This window comes from Gadus macrocephalus, chromosome 5 (assembly GCF_031168955.1).
Source record: "Gadus macrocephalus chromosome 5, ASM3116895v1".
Classification (NCBI taxonomy): Eukaryota; Metazoa; Chordata; class Actinopteri; order Gadiformes; family Gadidae; genus Gadus; species Gadus macrocephalus.
In genome coordinates, this window is record NC_082386.1 from 12,652,779 (window position 1) to 12,676,945 (window position 24,167).

Sequence of the window (24,167 nt, forward strand, 5' to 3'; positions counted from 1 at the left end):
CTGTTGTTGTTGTTGTTCTGTTTAAGATCACAGATGCACATTCATTCATGGCGTTGTGGTAACACCCCACGTCTCAGCAGTATTGACAGGTGGGGGGGGGGGGGGGGGTTGTTCCAGAGAGAATCTTAGCCGGACAAAAGAAGCTCACAATTCATTTGAAGACAAAAGGCGTCTAACTGCCTGCGTTGTTACACGGCCACAATGGCAGCGCTGGAGGACTGTGGGCCTGCTTGTGGTTTCCTCTCGCTCTCGCTGCCTTGTAAATACATCACGGCGGGAGCGGCTTTGTCATCAGGCTCACCACGGCGTCGGGAAGACTCTGTTGTGTGCGTGTGTGGATGAGGAGTGTTGTGTTTAGCCTCAACAGCTCTCTCTGAATGCCCAGAGCCTCATGTTCTATAAAGCCTCTCTCAACACACACACAGACACACACATCGACGTTGCGACTGGCGACTCTTTAAAAAACACCCAGGAAGGCTTGGCTGACGGACTCATTACACGTGTCAGTCAACAATCAGCACGGCACACAATGGCACACGCACAACAACAGAGCCTTGACTCCACAACCGCTGTCGCTATAGCAAATAACACCTTTATGGGCCGGCGGGCGTGTGCTCCGTGCTTTAAACCTCGGTAGATGAACCAGTCCTGTTGTTTGTGTATGAGGATGCGCTCCGCTCCTGGGTGGGGGTGAAAGGGCACCGGGAGGAGATGTAACGCGGGGCAGTGATGGGGACTCATTGGGCATGGCAGCCTAGTCTGAGCTCTGAGGGGGCTGTGTGTTTATTGGGGGAGGGGGAGGCCCTGGGAGCCCCCCCATCAGCCCTCGGCTCAGCCCTTAATGCAGCCCTGACGCCTCGCTGGCGCAGGGGCCACACTGCCCCACATCTGGAGCCGATTACACGGGAGGAGCCATGACACAACCCCCCCCCCGTCCCCCCCGTCCAGCTCCCTCTCCTTTCCCTTCCTCTGCTTCACCTCCTTACCTTGAACGTGTTTTATTCCTTTCATGCTGCTGTGTTCGACAGCACCTCTGTACCTCTTAGGACACTTATCTTGTCCTCCGGTCGTCGGTTCTTCACTCAGTCCGTTTGGAACCACATCATAAATAACAGTTATATTTAGGTGTTATTTTTCAATGCACTCCCAGGTCCATGAATCCAGAGTAGTATACTGAACTAAATGTGCATTAAATTATCTGGTGGTGCAGCGCTGGGCAATAAACACCCCTTGTGAATGAAGAGACATTTAGTAGCAAATTAGCTTTTACAGGTGTGATTTACGGCGGTGCTTCCACCGAGAACTTGTGTGTGTGTGTGTCTGTGTGTGTGTTAGTTACACTTTGTGTGTGTGTGTGTGTGTGTGTGTGTGTGTGTGTGTGTGAGAGAAGGAGATGGATGTTTATGTAGGCGTCTGTGTATACGGCTGTGAAAACCCCCTGCATCTCGCCGGGGTTATTGTGTAGGAGAGTGTAACCCCCATGCTCCGCAATGCGAGGAGAGTTCAAGAGTCCAGGTAATAGTGCGTCCAGCATGGGGGGAGAGTTAAATATGCTGCTGCCTCGAGTCTTAATGACGGATGGAGGTTTGTGGTGTTGCAGGGGGTCGTAGATATATACTAGCCCCTCCGGACGTCTTTCACCGGGGTCAAAGTGCTGAGAAAGACGGGGTGGTGGGGGGGGTTCCATACCTGGTCCATATTCTCCCCGTTCCCCTTCGTCCCGTTTGGCACCAATGCTATGATTCATTAGCTGCAGTTACAGGCCAGACCTGGGCAGGGAGCCAGAGGATTGAGCTGTCCGACGTTACTGCGGCCAACACTGAAACATGGACTGTGACGACAATGTGCGAACGCTACAGGTGGCACTTAAAAACGACTCCGTTATGAATTATGGGAGCGCCACATGGCAGCGACCCCTTTGATTGTGTATATTTCCGTATACGGCGTTTTATTTATTTCCTGTCTTGCGTGGTGACCTTTTCCCTCCACGCCGATCATAAAACCCCATCCACAAGTGTTTTTTTGTGAGCGAGGTATGCAGACTTGTTGACCGGGCCGTAGTTGCAGACTTTTCTCATGCGAGCATAATTCAGGAGTTTGTCATCGGGACCCATGCAGGGAAGGCAGGGGAGAGTTCAAGCGAGCAGGAGTGGGTCAGGGTGTAGGCCTACATGGTGGAGGGTTTGGGGTGGAGGGTGTATGAGGAAAAACATTAAAAAAACGAAACAAATCATTCAGGCGCATAAAAATGTCAAGTCATGGTCCAGGAAGAGGAGACGGGGAATGATAGAAACACAGGACTTAAGACTCATCCAAATGTCTTCATCGTAAAATTACAGAAAATGGGAGGAAATGAGAGAACAGAGGGCGCAGCGCTGGAAGAGAGGTCTCCGTCTGCCACCTGCTGGACAGATGCGTCTGTTGCTCCATCCCCACCCCTCTGGCCATTTATGATTATTGCTATATTTAGGCGTTATGCTTATGCCAGGACTCCGCCTACCATCCGATAAGGACGTATGCTATTTTCCAAATATATATATATATATATATATATACATAAATATATATACATAAATATATACATAAATATGATAGGCGAATATTCCCAATTGATCTGAGAGCACATCTAGACCTACATGTGGGTCTATAAATTAGTAAAAAAGTTTAAGTCAAGAAAAGTTTTTACAGTAGTACAAAATGTCACAGAATATCGAATGCATGTCAAATGGTCCGTTTTTTGTTTTTTTTCTGCAAATACCCCATGGCTTGCTCATGGACCTGTCCTGGAGGCAGCTCAGCTGTATTTTAAGTCGCTTCTACAGCTCCAAACTTGAGCCTATCAGCCTGAACCGCGTCTTCTAGAAGCGGTCAAAGCAGACTTACCGCCTGGCTAAATCCACGGCCATTTTCTGACAACTTTATGATTATGACCTTCTCTCCCTGTAAGGTCACGTCTAAGAGGTTGTTTACAAGACGGTCTTTCATGGAGGATGTGTAGGATGGGGAACACATGCGCGCTTTATCTGAACCAGCTGGAGGGGGGTTCCGACATTTGGCAGAAGAGGGTCAAGTCTAACACTAATAAAGAGCCAAGACTTTGATCGTTGCATTTACGGAAAGAGAAGACCTCTGCCAACACACAAGAGCAGTTCTGCCAGACTTATGACTGACTGACTGCCATTGCTGGGAGTCGGACACATGATGGACATATGATGAAACGTTCCTGTGTGTGGACACACTTAAACTATCAATTTAAAGCCAACATAATGATTCATGAGAAGTAGAAACACTTATTTTCAAATTCGTTATACATTCACTTATTTCCCAACCACCCCCACGGGGGGGGGGGTCTGTTTCCCAGGCGTTCCTCCTCACCTGGTTGAGGTCATGGTTGAGGTGCTCCGACCGCGCAGCATTGTGGGAGAGCGTTTCTTTCTTCCTGAACGTATTCAGCCTACAATATGAAATCACGTGACTTGTGAAAACAGGTTGTAGTGCGAAATGAAAGCGATGTTATCGGATACGAGCAGCTATGCGGAACCTGACGGCTTCTCAGCACTTGTGCTTCTCCTTATTATTTACCGAACGAGCAGGCGTCCTCCGGTAGTTGTACGCATGCGCAAAGCGGCAACAGCGCACGCAGCGGAGCGTTCGGAGTAGGACTGACAGCTTCAGAACCGTGGCAGGTCTTCAGAAGATGGAACCATTAGCAGGACTCCAGAACCACCGCCACCCGATTCTTTTTTGATATGGGAAACACCCGGCCACTTCACTCTGTATAGGTCGTTCTTATTTGACTTTGCATTTTTGCATTCGATGTTCTAACGAACTTTATTCAGCGACATGGAGATGAAGTTCAAGGGCCACCTCAAGCTCAGGATCGGGGAAGCCGTGAACCTCAAACCAACAACCTACTCACTCCGTCACTCTGTTATCTTCAACAAAGCACCCCCCTCGCTGGACCCCTACATCGTGATCAAGGTGGATGATTTCAAGGTGGGCCAGACGATAACCAAGCAGAAGACCAACTCGCCGACCTACAACGAGGACTTCAGCGTGGACGTGAGCGACGGGAAGAGCGTGGAGCTGGCCGTGTTCCACGAGACCCCCATCGGGTACGATGACTTCGTAGCGAACTGTTGCATCCGGTTTGAGGAGCTGATTGAAGCGTCCAACTCTCAGGAGAGTCTTGAGAAATGGGTGAGTACCAGACAGGTATACGGTTGACCGTATCCTGGGAACCAGTAGGCCTACCAGTAGGTCATCAGTCTGTTTACATCCGAGTCCGCTACAGCATCTGTTAAGCGTGATAAGGTCAACCCACAATGCTCTGTACCTGATCCAAAACAACTTGATACAAAGGTAGAGGTGAACACAGATTTATCATATTTGGAATATAAATTCGTATTTTATGCTAGCCAACATATTATTGTTTAATTCAACCGGCCCGCTTATTATAACCCATTTCCTTCATTATGTTTATGAAATACTGCCTGACCCTCCTGTAAACTTGGCCTTCATCCTACATCTGCTGGATCGAAATTCAAGTTATTAGATTATGTTGTTCTCCAAGAGGTCTGGTTATCACCTAGTTTCCCAGGGATGAGGGAACTTTGTGAACATGTTCGATCAGGTTTAACAGTTAAGGCATCGTATGACCATGGGCTACCTCCTACCTCCAACACGGGCTGTCTCCTCCAACACCGGTCTGAATGCAGAGCAACTTTGCTATCCAAAAGCAAACTTTCTGCTTCCTATAAGCAATACATTAGTCACATTAAGTACATCCGTCTGTAACCTTCCTGTGCAAACATAGATTAGGTCGATTTCAAGATGGATTTAACAAGACATTGTAGCTCTGAAGAGCCATCAACTATTACAGCCAAATGTGTCTTCTCTCTAAATACATGTCAACATGTCAACCCAAACCGATCTTTAAGAACCTGTTTCATTGCCCTGCTGGACTCTAGCCCTCTGGTTGTAAACACTGCTGGTGTCAGTGCATTGAAATGTAAACCTGTCCCCACCTGAAGACAGAGCAGACCTTTATTGTCTCACCATGCATGCATCAGACCAGGTGAACACGATGTTCGAACCATAACAACAACAACAACTAGACTTTCCAGAAATCTCAGAACTGACGGGTACTCCCAAAGGCTTGTTTCTTCGCCGGAGTTTAATGGAAAGCTCGACCCAAATCTGCAGAACTTCAAACCCTAGCAGAGGGTCAACCTGTCGAGCCTGATGTGGTTTCTTTATGGACATGCTACCTGTCACGTTAGTTTTGTTGGCTTCCCCACTTCGAAGTCCCTTTTAAGTCGTGGACATGGTTTTGCGCTGAATGGGAGCGGTGAAGGCGGGCTTTCGTTTGGTTAGAGTAAGGCAGCAGCAGAGGGGCTGCGGGGCCCCTGTCACATCAGAGAGGGAGAGACACAGGCCTCTACACGCCCACGCCTCCCTGACTTACAGCGCTCCCACCGTGGATCCAGGCTCAGGGTTCACCGGGTCTCCGACTGTCTCTTTCTCTCACCACTCTCTCCACACTCTCTGGTGTACTTCAGTTTCAAGTTTCAAGTTTCAGAGGGTTTTATTAGAATGGAAAACTTGCATTAGCGTGGCGAAAGCACAAAAGTAAAATTAGCCGCAACATAAAAACAAACATAATATATCCAAAATTATATTATTTTTATTCAATCGTCAATACAGTAGAATGTATATAATCAGTGAAACAGTTCAGCTGTGATATCTCTCTCTCTCTCCCTCACTATTCTCTCTTTCTGTCAGTGTGTTTCTCATTTGTATTCAGCTTCTGTATCTGTCTTTGACTGCTTCTGTCTCTTTGTTTGCTCTCTCCCTCTTTTCAACTGTCTCACCTCCTCCTTCACCTCTCACTATTAATCACTCTCTCCCCTAGGCTTTCCATGTCCTCTATAATGAAAAAAAATGCAACTCCTTTTGAATGAGAACCCCTTGGACAATCTGGGTCCAGATCACAGAACCGGCCGTGTAGCCGTTGAGTTGAAGTTCTCCTGTGTGGTTTGGCTGGAACCGAGCGAGCCTGAGATGCTGCTTCAAGGGGGGGGGAGGCTGAGCATCTCCGGGCCTTGATCACCAAAGAGCTGCAGCAGCCCACAGTAGATATGCTTGTCATAGTATGCGGTGTCACCTCCTGCTCTTCCTCTGTGGCTGGCCTGCTCACAACCTCGTCCGCCGCCCCCTCATTTTCTCACGTCCCTCGCAGCAAAGCCTCGGTTTCCATTGCGTTAGTTTCCAGCCGTACTTGCTGATGTATCTAGTCAACAGCGGCGTGTGAGGCAAAAGTTTTCTTCTTATCTATTATCATGCATGTCATCGATAGTTGGCAGGGAGAGCACCCACCCATTTTAAGATATCTTAACCGTAGGCTTTCGTTTGTTCAGTAACTTTTTGAATATTGTTTTTCATATTTTCCACACACTCTGCTATCTTCGTCACCCCCCCCCCCCCCCCCCCCCCACCCGCCCATTTCCTAAATGGTTTTGAAGAGAAATTAACGCCCCTGTGATGCAGAACAGCAGAGTTCTGCTTTTTAAATATAGATCCATGGTCTCCGTGGTGAGGGTTCATTCTCCGCCTCGCTGGAGTTCTGCTTACCTGAACCAATGAGCTGCTGAAGGAACCCCGACTTGTTCATACCAATGATTAATAACATTAATAATAATGGTTTCATCATACGGCTTGTGTCATTCTGGTGTCTCTGTATGTTTTAATCTGATCTCTCTGTATGTTTCTTAATCTGGTCTCTCTGTTTTCATCTGGTCATTCTGTATATCTCTCTGCTCCTGAAGGTGAAATGACTGCTGAGCTTTAAATCCATAACCGACAAAAGAATTTGGATTTTGGAAATGTCAAGAAAAGTCAAAACGATTAGACAAGATCATGAATTCTTAAAAATGTCAAGAAAATCCAAACCAAGAAAAATGTCATCAAAGAGAAAAAAATAATAATAAAGGGTATATTTGGATTAAATATGCGTACAAATACGCCTATATATTCCCAGACACACTAATAAGAAATATCTCCAATTAGTATCATATTACCATCCTTAACTTTGTATGTAGCTGTTATTTGTAGAGATGACCACGCCCACCCATTCCTGGAGTGTGTGAGGCGTGTTCCGGTAGTTTCTCCTCAGCCGTGGTGTTCCCGCCACCAGGCATGCAGCCCAACCCGCCCGACCTGCCCTCCGGCGGGCCAACCACATTTCTGTGTGTGTTATGTCTGTGCAGAACTATGCACCTTTGCATGGCAAATGCCTCGGCATGTACGTAATGCGTATCGGGTCTGTAGCGCACCTTATGACCCGAGTCATGCTAAGCATCTGGGTGTATATACCGAGGGGCTGGTCATCGGAGCACAGCAAGCTTCCCGCTCTGTGATTCATCCCTGGATTACACGACCGTCCATCGGTCTGGCTGAGTGATCGATGGATCATGGATGATATGTAACATTCACTGTGTGTGTGTGTGTGTGTGTGTGTGTGTGTGTGTGTGTGTGTGTGTGTGTGTGTGTGTGTGTGTGTGTGTGTGTGTGTGTGTGTGTGTGTGTGTGTGTGTGTGTGTGTGTGTGTGTGTAGATGGACCTGGAGCCGGAGGGGAAGGTGTTTGTCGTCATATCTCTGATGGGGTCGTTCACTGATGGTAAGATTCCTGCTCTGAACTCAAACCCTCTCTTCTTCGTATACTGTAACTCCGTACCTGATCTTCCTGTACAAGTTATATTCTAAGGACGCAACAAAAATAGGTATTTTTTTAAGCATTCTTCACATACACCTACAATGCACCTGTGGAGAAATGTCTGTGTGGATATGGAAGATGTCATGAAGCTCTTCCTCTTTTAAGCACTGAGATGAGCTCTACATGTGAAAAAAGCAGACTCACTCAGTTGCCGTTAAGATAAATCCTGCTCATGGTTATCTGGTCCATGGGATCTCCGCCCACCCACCTCTACAGTTCTGCTTTTCTGTCTAGCCTCACAGTTGTAGAAAACAGCGTCTTGCTATTTAAGGGAGACAGTTATGTATGAATTTGGATAGTCTTTTTAAAAAATGTGGATTAATTTTCATAGGCTCCATAACGTAAGTACGCCTTAAACACAGACAAAGGTGGATTTAGTTTTCTAGATCAGAGACTAACACAACTATAAGCCTGTGAGTGTGTTTTTGTGTTTCCGGTGATCAGAGACTAACACAATCCTAACCCTCGGGTGTGTGTTTGTGTGTCCGGTGATCAGAGACTAACACAATCCTAACCCTCGGGTGTGTGTTTGTGTGTCCGGTGTTCAGAGACTAACACAATCCTAACCCTCTGGTGTGTGTTTGTGTGTGTTTGTGTGTGGTGATCAGATAAGGCGATGAAGGAGAAGACCTTTAAGCAGTTCACCAGGAAGCGGCAGGGCGCGGTCCGCCGGCGCATCCACCAGGTCAACGGACACAAGTTCATGTCCACCTTCCTCCGCCAGCCCACCTTCTGCTTCCACTGCAGGGAGTTCATCTGGTGAGAGCGCCCGGGGAGCGCCTGTGAGAGCGGCTGTGAGGAAGAGCGCCTGTGAGGAGGAGCGCCTGTGAGAGCGGCTGTGAGGAGGAGCGGCTGTGAGGAGGAGCGCCTGTGAGAGCGGCTGTGAGGAGGAGCGCCTGTGAGGAGGAGCGCCTGTGAGAGCGCCTGTGAGGAGGAGCGCCTGTGAGAGCGGCTGTGAGGAGGAGCGGCTGTGAGGAGGAGCGGCTGTGAGGAGGAGCGGCTGTGAGGAGGAGCGTCTGTGAGAGCGCCTGTGAGAGCGCCTGGGAGAGCGCCTGTGAGAGCGCCTGTGAGAGCGGCTGTGAGGAGGAGCGCCTGGGAGAGCGCCTGTGAGAGCGCCTGGGAGAGCGCCTGTGAGAGCGCCTGTGAGAGCGCCTGTGAGAGCGGCTGTGAGAGCGCCTGTGAGCAGTGACCACTGTGGGGTCGTCTGTAAAAGGTGACAGGTGATCATGGTGGTCAGCTGAACTGAATGTGACGCTCTATGTTTCCTCTACAGGGGGGTGTTTGGAAAGCAGGGCTACCAGTGCCAAGGTGAGCTGCTCTCCTTCTTCTTTAATCGCTTCTGATCAGGGGTTTGTTGAGGTTATTTTTACTGATGGCTTGCGTTGCGAAGCGCCTTTTGTCTTACTGTGTGTTCACACCAAAAGCTGCAAAGCATTTTGAGAGATGAACGCCCATTCACTTTCTATTAGACATGAGCGATAAAGCGATTGGAGCGATAAAACACTTGAGCGATAGCTTTAAAGCTGTAAAGCTGTAAATGAGAGTTGAAAACAGCTCAACTCTATGCAAATGAGCTAGTAGCGTTTCGGCTGTGAATGACCGCCAGCCAATCGGAATGTAGATGTCTCTTGTCGGCGTGGTTCCCAGTAAGCATACGCGAGAACTTTAGATCCTAGTTTCTACCACACGTTTGTTCCTTCGTCATGGTGCGTGAGAGAATAATTGCGGCTATTGCAGGGCATCGTATTTGTCTGCAATCGCATAGCCAACGTGGTCTTATTATAGCCCGATCATTAACTAAAAAACACATAGAAAGGATAAAGTATCCACCATATGATTTCAACAATGTATGAGGGCATACGCAATTCGTATTACGCAACAGGGATGTTCGCACAGTGGAATGCTGATTGAAACCAGCGGACGAGCGGTGGGTGGAGATGTGCATGCATTTCAGAAGCAGGGAGATACCGCACAAAAATCTATTTCTAATTTGTCCGTTTGCGTGTGTCTGCATGGTACAAATGCTCCCGTTGCATAACAATCTTTTGCATAATAAGGAAATAACACACACACACACACACACACACACACACACACACACACACACACACACACACACACACACACACACACACACACACACACACACACACACACACACACACACACACACACACAATCGCTCCATTAATTAGTCATTCAGTGTTTCATGTATTTATGCTTATTATTCTTTTTCTATTGACCAAACGTGTGACTATCTTGTGTTTTTGTTGCTCCGAAGGAGCACTTGTCTCAACTACAAGCGTGCAGGCAAAAGCGCGGCTCCTTTTAAATGGAAAAGCAAGAGCGATATGAGCTGTAAATATTTTGGACAGCGTTGCATTTTGAGCTATTCAGCGGTTTTGCATCTTTTACAGCTTTAAGTGTGAACGTTCAGTGACGTCTATATGAACCTTGCAGCTTTCTAGGGGGGTTTCAGTTGATCATGTGGATAGTTTCTCAGTCCCTCATCATGACACGTAAACAAACAAACACCCCCACCACCAGACAGGAAGCCAGTGTGCAGTGCTGCATGTGTAGACGCTTTCCATCGGCCTCGCTCTGCAACAGTTTGACAGACACAGTACAATGCGGCCCGCTGCACTCCTTCATGATCCCTTCAATCTAAAGCTCTCTCTCTCTCTCTCTCTCTCTCTCTCTCTCTCTCTCTCTCTCTCTCTCTCTCTCTCTCTCTCTCTCTCTCTCTCTCTCTCTCTCTCTCTCTCTCTTTCTCTTTCTCCCCCCCCCCCCCCTACAGTCTGCTGGTGTGTGGTTCACAAGCGATGTCACCTGCACGTTGTGACCGCTTGTCCGGGGATGAAGAAGATCAAGAAGGAGCAGGTGAGGGAGACACACACACACACAGTGGAATGACCTAACCTTTTTCCACTACAACCTTAACACCCATAGCATCTTTCAATTTGTTCCTCCATGGGTCTAAACGGTAGCGATGGGGAGGGGGGGAACTGAATGTGGAATTCGACCTACAGTTCCCCCTCCCTGCTACTGTTTAGAACCAAGAAGGACTCAAGGAGACTCGGGCGGCCCAGACCAATAGTGTCGTTGTTTACCTCCCTTATCTGCGTTTCTGCGAGTGGACAGGCGCCTCAGTAACAGTGGTATCTTATCAAGGAGCCAATAGGCCTGTTGAGGAGCTTATGAGGTTCACAGGGACTAGGAGAGAGAGAGGAAACTGTGGTACCGATCACCAACATGATCTAATAAGTCTGTTCTGCAGGTCGCTGCAGTAAACGGTTCAGCTGTCCCGTTTCCTGTTTTTGCGTAAGGTCAACCAACCGCAACAGAAAGCGACTTTGTTGACTGCTTCAGCATTTACTGTCTACTATTTTTCTGCTGTCTACTGAGGCAATTGAATCAATGAGTGTCATGTCGGTTAAGTTCCATTACATTATAGATTTTCCTGGCCAGACCTATGCTTTAAGGAAGTCTGTAATCTCACAAAGAGTTTGTAGGGTTTCAGTTGTGATGTGGTCACTTGAAGTGAATCTACTTCTGGCTCTGCGCTGTACATGGCTTCAGGACTCATGGATACTAACCCATGCCCACTTGTTCTTGTCATTTTCCAGTCAACGAACCAGGGCTTCAGTATCAACGTCCCCCACAAGTTCAGCAGCCACAGCTTCAAGGCCCCCACCTTCTGTGACCACTGTGGCTCCCTGCTGTGGGGGATCGTCAAACAGGGCCTGCATTGCAAGAGTAAGACCATGTCTGTCTGTCCTTTCACCCTCTCATTCCCATCATCCATGTTATTTTAACCTTGGTGTCCCTCTTTCTTTCTTTCTTTCTTTCTTTCTTTCTTTCTTTCTTTCTTTCTTTCTTTCTTTCTTTCTTTCTTTCTTTCTTTCTTTCTTTCTTTCTTTCTGTCTCCCCCCCCTCCAGTATGTAAGATGAACGTCCACATCCGCTGTAAGGGCAACGTGGCTCCTAGCTGTGGGGTCAACAGTGCAGAGCTGGCCAATAAGCTGGCAGAGATGGGTCTGAAACCGGGTGGTATCCCTCCACCCAAACCTTTGGTTCGTATTCTAACAGGCTTATCTCGATTCCTTTAACCTTTTTACAGCCTTGCTTGCAGACATGTCCACTTCTCCCATAGTGTATTGCAGTTTACTTGGCCTCTCCCGCCAATCCTAAACTCTCCACTATGGTCACGCCCACTTACCTTTGTTACCTGCATATGGCCCTACCCACAATGCAAACGTTTCCCTATAAGAATCTGGTTCACCCATTGTCTCACTGAATGTATTCTTGGTAACTTTGCTGCCTGTACTTTCCCATAATCATGCTCTGATATTAAATCTTTTTTATTTTGCTGGCCGACGTGTCCTAACACTCAGTTCCTCCTGCTCTGCAGGAGCCGAACCCGCCCCTGGACCCCCCGCCCGTCGACGACCAGGTGCCCCGGCAGAACACCAGGAGGCTGGGCCTCTCGGACTTCACCTTCCTGCAGGTCCTAGGGAAGGGCAGCTTCGGCAAGGTGGGGTGGTGTTTAGGTGGTGTAGCGGTGGTCTGGGGACGGTGTAGAGGTGGTTCATGGTTCATCCATAATATATAAAACCACCTCGACTAGCAGCACATTATGCATATATAGTGTGGTATGTAGAATGTTTAGGTGTGTGTGTGTGTGTGTGTGTGTGTGTATAGTGGCAACCCGCCTTCTTGAGTGAACCGCCTCCTCCCCAAACAGGTCACGACTTAGCTGGGCAAAAGCCAAAAAGGCATGTTTATTCCAAAATCAAACATAAAGTCTCCTACTGAAAGAAAACAAAAGAACGCAAAGAATCGACGGCCCTATCCCTCGTGGGTGGGTTATATATATATCGATAAACAATTATCCGCCAAAGGCTCTGTATATAGTGAGGAATAGCCACCAAGGCCGAAGGTCTCTGGGGCCACTGTATTGGTGTGTGAATGTAATCACGCACACACACACACACGCGCAGTCACGTATACAGACACATACACACATGCATGCAAGAGGTAAATAATTGTTTTAGTATATACCGCACGTGAACACTCCAAAAATAAACCAGATGGCACCTTTTGCCGGCATTTATTTGTTTTTATTAGCAAACAAAGCGGGACATTTTGCGATGAAAACCGAGTTTGAGAACTCAATCATGGGATATTGCCCAATATCCCGAGATATTATCTATATATATATATATATATATATATATATGTATCCGCCTGACCTTCGGAGGAGGGACTGAGAGCAGACTGTGATCAAAAGTCACAAGGGTCAGAACAGCAGCAAAATACGAGACTTTTAATGTGCATAACTGTTTTTTATCTGGCAGTTTTATATTACATAAAAAACATATTTTTTCTATAGTTTTCATAGCAAACGGGAACTTTGCACTTTAAAGCTTAAAAGCAACGGAGGGGTTGTTTGATCAGTCCCCAGCTGAGAGGTGTGGGGTGTGGCCCAATGTTCCCCGACCCTTGACCCCTGACCCTTACCTGCTCCATTACGACTCCATTTCACCTTCAAAGCCCCTGCTAGTGACCTAGCCCCGCTAGTCACTGCGTGAGTGACAGGAGTAGATCTGACCCCCCCCCCCCCCCCTAGTGACCGTGTGAGTGACAGGAGGTCTCCCCCCCACCCCCAGGTGATGCTGGCCCGGCTGAACGGGGGCGAGCGGGTGTTCGCGGTCAAGGTGCTGAAGAAGGACATCATCCTGCAGGACGACGATGTGGAGTGCACCATGACGGAGAAGAGGGTGCTGTCCCTCGCCCGCTGTCACCCCTACCTCACCCAGCTGTACTGCTGCTTCCAGACCTTGGTGAGCACACACGCACGCACACACGCCTACAGACACACACAGACACGCGCACAAATACAGACACACAGCAGACACCTGCAGGCATACAGACACTCACGCACTCACACACGAGTGCATACAGACGCACGTAGAAATACAGTCACACACGCACGCAATCATGCACACACCAATACAGGCATGCACACGCACACACACACACGAGCGCAATCACACATACAGACACATACACACTTGCACGCAATCACGCATACAGACACATGTACGCTATCACGCATACATGCACACGTAATCACCCACAAATGCACAACCACACATGCATACACACAAACGCATATCCTTTATTTTCTCACGCAATGCACAACATGCCCTGCAGAGGGCAGCGTCACTGCAGTTTAATGGTGAACTTTGAGTTTGGGGAAAGAATGTGAGCATGTGACAGTGTGTGGGTGAGAGGCCCTCAGCTCCTCTCTTCCCCCAGACTAAACAGGCCTGCTGCTCAGCTGCTCCGGCATGGCGCATTAGATTAATAAACAACACACAATGGACTCAACTGATTGATCTCACCAACCCATCCCACACACAGCCAAACTCATGTGGCCACACATAAACACACACTGTAACACACGCACTGACACACACATACTGACATACACTGCTTATCTTGCCCTACAAGAAAAACATCATTCTGTAGCGTTCATCCATGACATTTCAGTTATACTTGTAGCTACTTGTTTGTGGAGACATTTGACAATAATTTTTTGTGCAGCCTGAATCTGCCCTGGAAATACATTTTCATCGTGATTTGGTTGAATAATCTCTCACACACACACACACACACACACACACACACACACACACACACACACACACACACACACACACACACACACACACACACACACACACACACACACACACACACACACACGTATCGTGATCCCAATCATCTCCTACTCTGCGTTCTGTGTCCATCGTCCCTAATGAGGAGAGCCCATGATGGATTGGTTTCATCAGGGAAGATTCCCCTTGCCGATTCTGCTCCTACTTGGGGTTCTACATGAAAGCCACTAATGACATATAGGAGGAGCCTCCGCATAGATCAGCTACACATCGTCCTCCATATCCATCGTCCACCACGTCTCAGGATATCCTTGGACATGGTCTGTGTGACCGCCTAATAAGATTGTGTGTGTGTGTGTGTGTGTGTGTGTGTGTGTGTGTGTGTGTGTGTGTGTGTGTGTGTGTGTGTGTGTGTGTGTGTGTGTGTGTGTGTGTGTGTGTGTGTGTGTGTGTGTGTGTGTGTGTGTGTCCTCTCCTCCGACCTCCAGGACCGCCTCTTCTTCGTGATGGAGTTTGTGAATGGAGGGGACCTCATGTTCCACATCCAGAAGTCCAGGAAGTTTGAGGAGGTGCGAGCTCGCTTCTACGCTGCAGAGATCACCTCCGCCCTCATGTTCCTGCACAGCAAGGGCATCCTCTACAGGTCTGTGGACCCCCATACACAGAACCTTCATAACCCTTACTAAAATCCTCTACAGGTCTGTGGACCCCCACACACAGAACCTTCATAACCCTTACTAACATCCTCTACAGGTCTGTGGACCCCCACACACAGAACCTTCATAACCCTTACTCACATCCTCTACAGGTCTGTGGACCCCCACACACAGAACCTTCATAACCCTTACTCACATCCTCTACAGGTCTGTGGACCCCCACACACAGAACCCTCATAACCCTTACTCACATCCTCTACAGGTCTGTGGACCCCCACACACAGAACCCTCATAACCCTTACTCACATCCTCTACAGGTCTGTGGACCCCCACACACAGAACCCTCATAACCCTTACTCACATCCTCTACAGGTCTGTGGACCCCCACACACAGAACCCTCATAACCCTTACTAACATCCGTGCAGTGGTAAGCATCATAACATAGCATTAGCCTATCTATTCAATAATGTATTAATGAATACCTTAGTTTACAAACACCATGAGAAAACGTGAACATCGTTAGTAAATGATTACTACCCATTAGTTATCCGTTTATTACCATGGCTACAGTGCAGGCGAGAGGCCAAGCTGCCCTATGGTCTCACTGCATGGGGGATTTTTTGTTCTGTTGCCTCCCCCAGCAGAGCAGCATGGGGTGCAGCCCTTCAAGTGCTTAAAGATAAGAGGGCATCATGTGAGGTGACTGCTGCTTTTTATAATTAGATGGGTATTCCACGTCGTCCCACATCACGCAGCATCGTTGGTACGTGCTGCACGCGCAGAGCTCCAATGCTAGCACTGAAATAGCTCTGTTCCGAACGAAAAGCTCAAGAGTTCGAAGTAGCTTGATTAGACTCTAGGACTACGTGATAGAACTATATTATAGAAAAACATCAACAAAAGTATTGTCTCTAGCCTACAGAGACAAAGTGTGTGCCTTATGTACAGCGTCCGTCCCAAAATGTCCTTTTTCACTTGATTTCCTGACCAATACGTCCGGACCATACATCCCGCCCCCCTGACCACGAGCGTCACCACTATGGTTCCTGCCTTTGTGCCAGGGTATTTTTCCTGCTAATCCCTGTGACTGTGATGTCTACTCATCCCCCCCCCTCCCCCCTTAACCGACCGCAGTACTGCTTTTTGTGCATGACGCGCTTCAGAGTAGGAAGTAGAAATGGGCCACTTATTGATTAATTGTGGAAGGAGAAGAGATGGCGGTGCCTACACTTTGGGTAGTGCTGCTATTCGGGTTTTGATGCTATTTTGCCTCAATGTTGTCTTCCTGGTTTAAAAGCGATCAGATCAATGGATTGCTCTAGTGATGTGGTCGTGATGTCATGGGAACAAAGCCTTCCTCCATCTCTCTGAGGAGAGCCAGGGTAGGGGAGCGCTGGGCTCTGAACATAGAACCATCTGTCCTCTCACTCTTCATAGTGCAAGGCAGCAGCAGCAGGTACACTGCTTGTTTTGGGCATTCCGGCTCCTCAACTTGACTAAGCTCACTAGATTCCACAGGTGGTTGATTCCAGTTCCAGTCTTTGACCGTGCTCTGTCCCGTGCCTCCATTAAGCTCTAGTATGTTTACTTTATGGATACTTAGTTCATTTAATCCATGGCCCTAATATGTTGACCGCGTGAGATATCTCTTTTGGCTGTGGTACAAAGAGCTCATGCCATGCTCTTCTGATTCACTGGTTTCGCAATCGGCTTACGGTACAACAAGAGGAAACCAGTTTAATCCAGCCGCGTCATATTTGTCTGATTAACCGTCACTCCTCAGCTTCCCTTTTCTTCTTTACTGAAAGTCTACGAGCTGTAGATCTAGAGTTCTACCACATTGAGGAAGTGTGCCAAACGCATGTGACAGACAGACAGACAGAAGTACGCAGGATCTAACAGAGGGGTGAGGCTGCAATATGACTAAAACAAAAAACACTGTTGTGTCTGTGAACCCCACTGAATATTGGATGGCTTTGCTCACACCTGGAAATTACTTCAATAAAGATTCTTATACAAGTTTTGCCGAGGCATCTTGCCAGCAATTCTATCGGCATCTAGAGATACTATCACATTTTTTACGCAATAACCAAAACTATGTTTAAAAAGAGAAGACTTGATGTGGTTCAGGTATGAATTTATTCCTAAATTAAGAGAAATGCGTCCTCAGATATAATTGAACATAACTGACATTTTGCCTTCTGCAGTTACAGTGAATTAACAAGGGAATTGTACACTTTCAACTCCTACTGACATTGGAACCCCCTTCCCAGGTCTGAATGTGTCAGACGCATCCTGGTTGCCGGTCATTGTTGTCTGTTGTCCCCACCCCACTCTTGAGTGTGTTGGTTCATGCAGCTCTTGCTCTCATCGCGCTGCCAAGCCTGGCAACAGGTCTAGCCGGTCCAAATCTGGACAGGGTTCATAGTCTGCATGTCACCTACTTAGTATCTGATTCCCTACTCAGGGCATGTCCCCTGGGCCGGTCCCCTGTCCCAGTGCATGTGGTCCATGACAAAGGTTATGTTTAACGTACCTAAAAACAACAGCATTGACCTTTTCTAAAAAAAAAAAAAAAAAAAAACTTTTCAAAAGCCTTGCGGTCCGACTGATGAATTGGAGTAACTCGCTGGTCCGCAGCCAAGCTGAAAGTACCTTCGCGTGTTTAATGGATGGCAATGTTCATTGTGCATGGTGTGCATCTCAAACGTGTCTCTCCTCCCCCCGTCCAGGGACCTGAAGCTGGACAATGTTCTTCTCGATAAAGACGGACACTGCAAGCTGGCAGACTTTGGCATGTGTAAGGAGGGCGTCTTTGAAGACGGAGCCACAGGCACCTTCTGCGGGACTCCAGATTACATTGCACCAGAGGTCAGTAAGAGAGTGCTTAGAAAAATCTAATTTATTCTGTATATTTCATTATTTAGCGAGCATGTGAAGAATGCAAAAGGTTCAGCCTTTTACAAAAAAATCACTTCCTGCCTCCTTCCCCCGATCATCTCCCCAACAACGCTTATAACACTTAGGTCATTTTTAGTTTGGAATAGTCAACAGCTAATTCAATGTATCTTTATCCTTAGTTAATGCCCAAAACACTATCTGTCTCTCTGGCACCTGTTGAGGTTTGTTTGCTTTTATTAATGCTCACCCAGGTGTGTGTCCGGTTAGTTAAGAATCACACACACATGCCCACACACAGTGCACCGCTCTGTTGGGGCCATCCTTGTGTATTAATGAGTAAAGCCCCTGGCTGCCTTACCTGATGCTGATGAATTATGTCATCCTCTGCATCAGATCCTGCAAGAGATGCTGTATGGGCCGTCCGTTGATTGGTGGGCCCTTGGGGTTCTGCTGTATGAGATGCTGTCGGGACATGCCCCCTTCGAGGCGGAGAACGAAGACGACCTCTTTGAGGCCATCCTGAACGAGGAGATCGTCTACGCATCCTGGCTCAGCAAGGAGGCCGTCAACATCCTGAAGGCTGTGAGTTCACAGTGAGACACGACGTGCAGCCCTTATGAGAGGAGGTCTGGAACAGGCAGATGAAGGCCTCATGAGAGGAGGTCTGGAACAGGCAGATGAAGGCCTCATTAGAGGAGGTCAAGAACAGGCAGATGAAGCCCTTATGCGAGACAGTCATGAACAGGCAGATTATGGAAACTCGGCTGTACAGCTGATCTTTCAGACGTATATCAAGACCCTTTTCTTTGCATCTTATGATTGCAGGAAAAGTCTGGTTTTCGTGTGCTGGTGGGATAGGAAATGGATTTCCCTGGCATGGATGTATTGGGAATAAAGTCAGGGGACAAACCAAAGGGTTCAGTTATCCTTTGTTTAAATGAATACGCTGTTTGGAGGAACTAGGCGTCCTCCCTGTGATGATCGACGGGTCCATGCTTGTCTCTTACTAGGACAACACAGAGAATAGCTTTGATCTTTATCTTCCCAGACCAGCTTTCTGTTGAGGGCTGGCCTTCAGAGCATCTGTCCGTCCGTCCAAAGGACTGACCGAATGTATGACAGCCTGGTGGGAGCTCCCCTTACCAGCTGTTTGGCCGGACCTTACAGAACTATAAACCCGACCCGTACCTGCTATATATATATATAGTGGCGCTCCTCTCTAGTTGTTGATATTCCAGCCTGAGTGAGGAGGTGTCGGTCCTAAACCCAAATCCTGCAGTGATCTTCTCTGTAGCATGCGTGCGTCCCTTAAAAGGCCTGTCACACCTCAGTCTGTCGGCCGCTGGCGCCTCCTGAGTGGATTTGAACATTGCTGGACTATTTTTACTGGAAGCTCATCCAAAGCCTTCAGGGCTCTTCAAGGCAGCACTTTGGAGCGTGTTAGGCACACACTAAATGGTTGCTGCGTAACGCTTTGGCGTTGGTAATGTTCCTCTGCACCCATTGGCATTAATCAGATCAACCACCGATTATAACGAGGAAGACAAGAATACTTCTGGTCAAATGTATTAGCTTCTTCGTGATCAATATGAGGAAAGTGTTTAAGAATGATTCATTAAACAATGCATCAGAACATTTATTGATTTTCATTTCATTTATCAAGTGATGATTCAAAAACTATTTTATAAAGAAGTTTATATCTGAAGAAAAAACATTGACTATATTATGATGAGTAATCAGCGTGGTTACTTTCCATGTGGCTGTCTCCGGAATCTGAGAATGTCTCTTTGATGAGATGTCTCCCTCTCTGATGAGATGTCTCCCTCTCTGATGAGATGTCTCCCTGATTGGATGTCTCTCTGATGGCTGATAACATGGGGAAAATGGCAGCAGCAGAATCGCTCCAATACGGGTTCTGTGAAAGATCGAGTCTAAGTGTAAACCAGATGGCATTAAAAAACGTTTACCGCCTCAAACCGCCTGGGCGTTTTATCTGAGGTATTTGGCTCTCATTCATTATTTCCCAGTTTGCTGAGACATCCACCGAGGGCATCAAGGGCATCGAGGGCAGGTCTGAGCGAGTGCACAGTGTATGGGGGTTGATACGGAAGGGAAATCCATCTCTGTGGACAAGGGGCTGAATCTGCTTCCATCTCTCGCTCTCTCACTGTCTCTCTCTCTGGGATAAGGTTGCTGGCTTGTTCTGGTGGCAGGTTAATGTCTGTGTTTGCCCCTAGGTGGGTGCAGACCTCTGAGACTGACCCCAGAAACCTTCATTTATTTCTCTTTATTGTTCCCTCAGAGGCTGAGTCCACACACTTTTATAATTGAGCTTTTTTTCTGTTTCTCTCCCTCCCTCTGGTCCTCAATCCACCAGCTAGGACCTGAGCTAATTTACACAGAGACAAGCAGGTTTGATAAAATGCTGCTGCTGTATCCGAGCAAAGAGTCTGTCTATATGTAGTAGTCTCTATCGATGAATTAACACCGGGAATAATGGGTTATTATTAATAACGCATTATTCATCATAAAGCATAACTGTATTGTATATAAACACAACAATAGAGTACTAAAGTGAAAACGTAAAGTTGTCCTGGCAACCGGATTTTCAGTTCTAAGCAACCGAACGAGAGATGGCGTTTTCCATGTGTTGTTTCTTTCAAAATTAAAATAAATAAATTTCAAGAGGTGTAAATCACTACCAATCGAAACATGTCGAGGCGTTCATGTATTCCCCCCTGGGGTATTAAAAGGAAAAGTTTGCGCTAGCATGAAAGAAGTTTATGATGTAATGCTAAATTGGCCCAATCTCAATATTACTTACATCATTGGTAAAGCAAACTCGCAAATCAATTCGCAAAAAAAACGTTCCTTTTCTATAAAACATTCGTGCTGCATAGGATTTCCTCTTGTTAATTTGGTTTGTGTAGAACCGAAAATCGGTTGCTATGGAAACGTGACGACACACTTTAGTACTCTATGACAATAATATAATGAAACCCGTTAAACAGGAGATTAAGCTTAAGACGAGCAACTTCAGTTTTCATATTTCAGGTCATTAAATATTGAGCTCCTCAAAGGCTGGTCAAAAAGTGCTGAATCTATGGAAAAGTTTAAAGCGTTTAATTATGTAATGCGATTTACTGAATAGAGGCATACGGGTTCACTGGCCGCACTCAGCCCTTCCTGGACTCACTTTGGTCGCCCTCCAGAAAATGTGGCGGACTGTGCCAACCTCCACTAGGCTGTGTTTGTATTGGTGTGTAGAGAGAGAGAGAGAGGGACTGACGGACAGAGGGACTGACTGTAATGCATGCTGGCTGAGCCACAGGCTTGGATTGCTGCAGAGCGTGACTTGGACCCAATAAGCCTTGTTGCCTGGAAATGGTGAGGAGCATCCAATGCCTGATGATATTCTTCACTTATTTAAGTAGGTTTCTATGTTAACTGCCATGTTGGGTGTTAGTTTTAAACTTTTTCTCCACCCGTGGTTACATAATGGACATGAAGCACCTGGTCATCATGAATGGCTGATGTGAAGTCAGTTCATCCATCAGGTGCACGTCGGTTGCAGAGTCACAGTGAATCGTCGGCATCATGAGTTCACTGTCTGTAATAAATGTCTGATATGTCGCTGTCGTCTTCCTCAGTTGCTAACCAAGGCGGCGGCCCACCGGCTAGGCTGCATGGGCTCGGAGGGCGGGGAGAGCGCGGTGCTCCGCCACGCCTTCTTTGCCAGCATCGACTGGGAGAAGCTGGAGCGCCGAGAGCTGGAGCCCCCCTTCAAACCCAAGATCGTCAGTGAAACTAAATTATTGTTATAAGTACATTTGTCCAAAGAAATATAAACAATATAACGCTGTTGGTACAGTAAGGATGTTCATAGAACCAAGTGCCAAGCATTAATAATTGTTAGGTTAACCCATTCCCCGTACACAACAAAAGATACACAATGCTAAGTATTGTTTTTAAGTGCCAGGACATACAACATTCAATAAGTACGTAAGAGGGGGGTGGGGGGGTGTGTGTGGGGGGGGGAGGCTTCCACAGGTTGCGTTCTTAAGTTGATGTTTCCCAACCTGATTCCCCCTTGATAATGATGGTTTTCATCTGACTCAATGCTATTCATTCTATATCTCCAGAAAACGACAGAAGATGTGAACAACTTTGACCCTGACTTTACGCAAGAGGAGCCCACGCTGACCCCCATTGACGACCCGCTCATCCCCTCCAACCACCTCAACGAGTTCCATGACTTCTCCTTCACCTCCTCGGAAATACTGCAGAAATAGGAGTTTCTGAAGGACCCATGGGACCACCTGCTCTGCTGGGATCCAGGTTCTCTGCTGGGATCCAGGTTCTCTGCTGGGATCCAGGTTCTCTGCTGGGATCCAGGTTCTCTGCCAGGTCCACAGACTGAGCATAGTCCGTGGACCTGGTGTTCCACGTGGGCAGACTTCCAGAGTCTAAGAACTAATCAATAAGAGGATACGACCCCCAATGTGGACTGGACTGAACAAGGGAAAGGCTTCCTCAACAGAAACTACGCTCGCTGTTATCTCTGTGTCTCGAACACTTCAGTTGTGTTTTTTTACCATTTCCTTTATACATCCTCTATTCAACTTAATCTTTGAAAAGACATGGTGAATGCCTTTATTTCGTGCGCTTGTATTGAATGTAGAATGGCCTTGTGGATCCCATTGTTGGTGCCCGCTGAAGGAGAATCTGTAATATCTGTGCCAGATGTCATGTCAAGCACCAGGAAAACAGATGTATTTAAACTGTGACCAAACTTGCAGTTTCTTGTAAATTGTAGTCATCGGTGAATGGATTTGCTTCCAGTTGAATCCCAGGACATTTTTGTGGGAACTGTTTTATTTTTTGCCAATTGAGAAGCCTGTTGAATTTCAGGAGGCACAGACTCCTTAGCATATGAAATAGTGTCACATTTGTTCCGTATGTAAATACAAAAAATGGTCTCTCTCTCTCGCTCTCTCTCTGCGCGATATCATTTAAAACAGACTGATAAATCCTTATCCTAATTGCCAGTTGGCAGCTATCTCCGTGACTACAACCGTCTTTACGAGAACAGACCAGTCGTAAGATGATGCAACAGTTGTGAAATAACAGAAAGTTTGTTGCTGTGATCCTGCAATCAATATCATCCGTTTGTCTGCCAAGTTCGCTCAGCAGTCGTTTCTTCTACACCTCACCTTTTAATATTTGACGTCAGATGACACAACAGCTATCGTCTGGTGGAGCTATCAAAGGCTGTTTGAGTCTCTAACACCAGGAGGAGGAAACCGGAAACCGCCCTGCGTCACGGCGACCACTTGAACCGGCAACAGGAAGTCGTTACAGGAAGGGGAATCTTGCAGTTTTGCAAGACAGTAACGTCAGATAGTGTGTGATTGTCTGCCATAAGAGGCATTCAGGAGGAGAGAATCGCCCGGACAGCATGAACAATGAACGATGGCCTCTGTTGACCCGGCCCAGATGCTCACGCCCAGTTTGGGAAGACTTCAGTCCTAATGTCTGGCAGTTCCTTATTCTGGTGGATAACTTTCACTTTAGTAGATTAAATATTAAAGCCAGGAAGCAAAAGACCAACCCTTCATACACAGAAAGATAACAGTTCAAGTTGTCTCTGTCTCTGTCCACTATCGGGCTGAATATAGGAATGAGTGAACAGGCCTACGATTTCTTCCATTAACGGTATTTGGTCGTACTAGGCATTAAATGCAGTTTTTCATTGCTGGAAGTCCACACTGACCGCTTGGTCAACCCCCAAATTAAATAAATAAATAAAAAACATTCGATAACATTCGATTTAACCATCTTTTTTAAGCAGTTGATTGTGTTCTTAATGTAATATGATGAAAGTTGAAGTGTTAAACCAAAAATAAGGCCTTGACTTGAAACTTGAAAAGTTTCTAAGGGTCTAATTCAATTCAATTTGATTGTATAGCCCTTAATCACCATTACAGTCTCAAAGGGCTTAACAGGCCAAATATGTATGACCCCCCCCCCCCCCCAAGCCTCCACAAGGGCAAAAAAAAAATATGGCAATTTAAAGGTTTGTATTGCTTCTTCTCTGACCTTGTGTTGTGGATTACATATTAGCCCATTAGGACAGATTACGAACTCTATC

At 47.1% G+C, this 24,167-nt stretch overlaps 1 protein-coding gene across 1 annotated transcript; it reads left to right on the forward strand.

The window, feature by feature from the left end:
• Positions 1–3,423: 3,423 nt before the first annotated feature.
• Positions 3,424–23,005, forward strand: prkcha (protein kinase C, eta, a). The gene is made up of 15 exons (XM_060052430.1): positions 3,424–4,200; positions 7,616–7,679; positions 8,384–8,534; positions 9,049–9,083; positions 10,573–10,655; positions 11,402–11,531; positions 11,715–11,848; positions 12,187–12,309; positions 13,445–13,618; positions 14,947–15,101; positions 17,848–17,986; positions 18,410–18,598; positions 21,667–21,813; positions 22,159–22,354; positions 22,393–23,005. The coding sequence occupies exons 1-14, from the start codon at positions 3,844–3,846 to the stop codon at positions 22,306–22,308; spliced, it is 2,031 nt and encodes a 676-aa protein (XP_059908413.1). The 5' UTR covers positions 3,424–3,843; the 3' UTR covers positions 22,309–22,354; positions 22,393–23,005.
• The last annotated feature ends 1,162 nt before the right edge of the window (positions 23,006–24,167 follow it).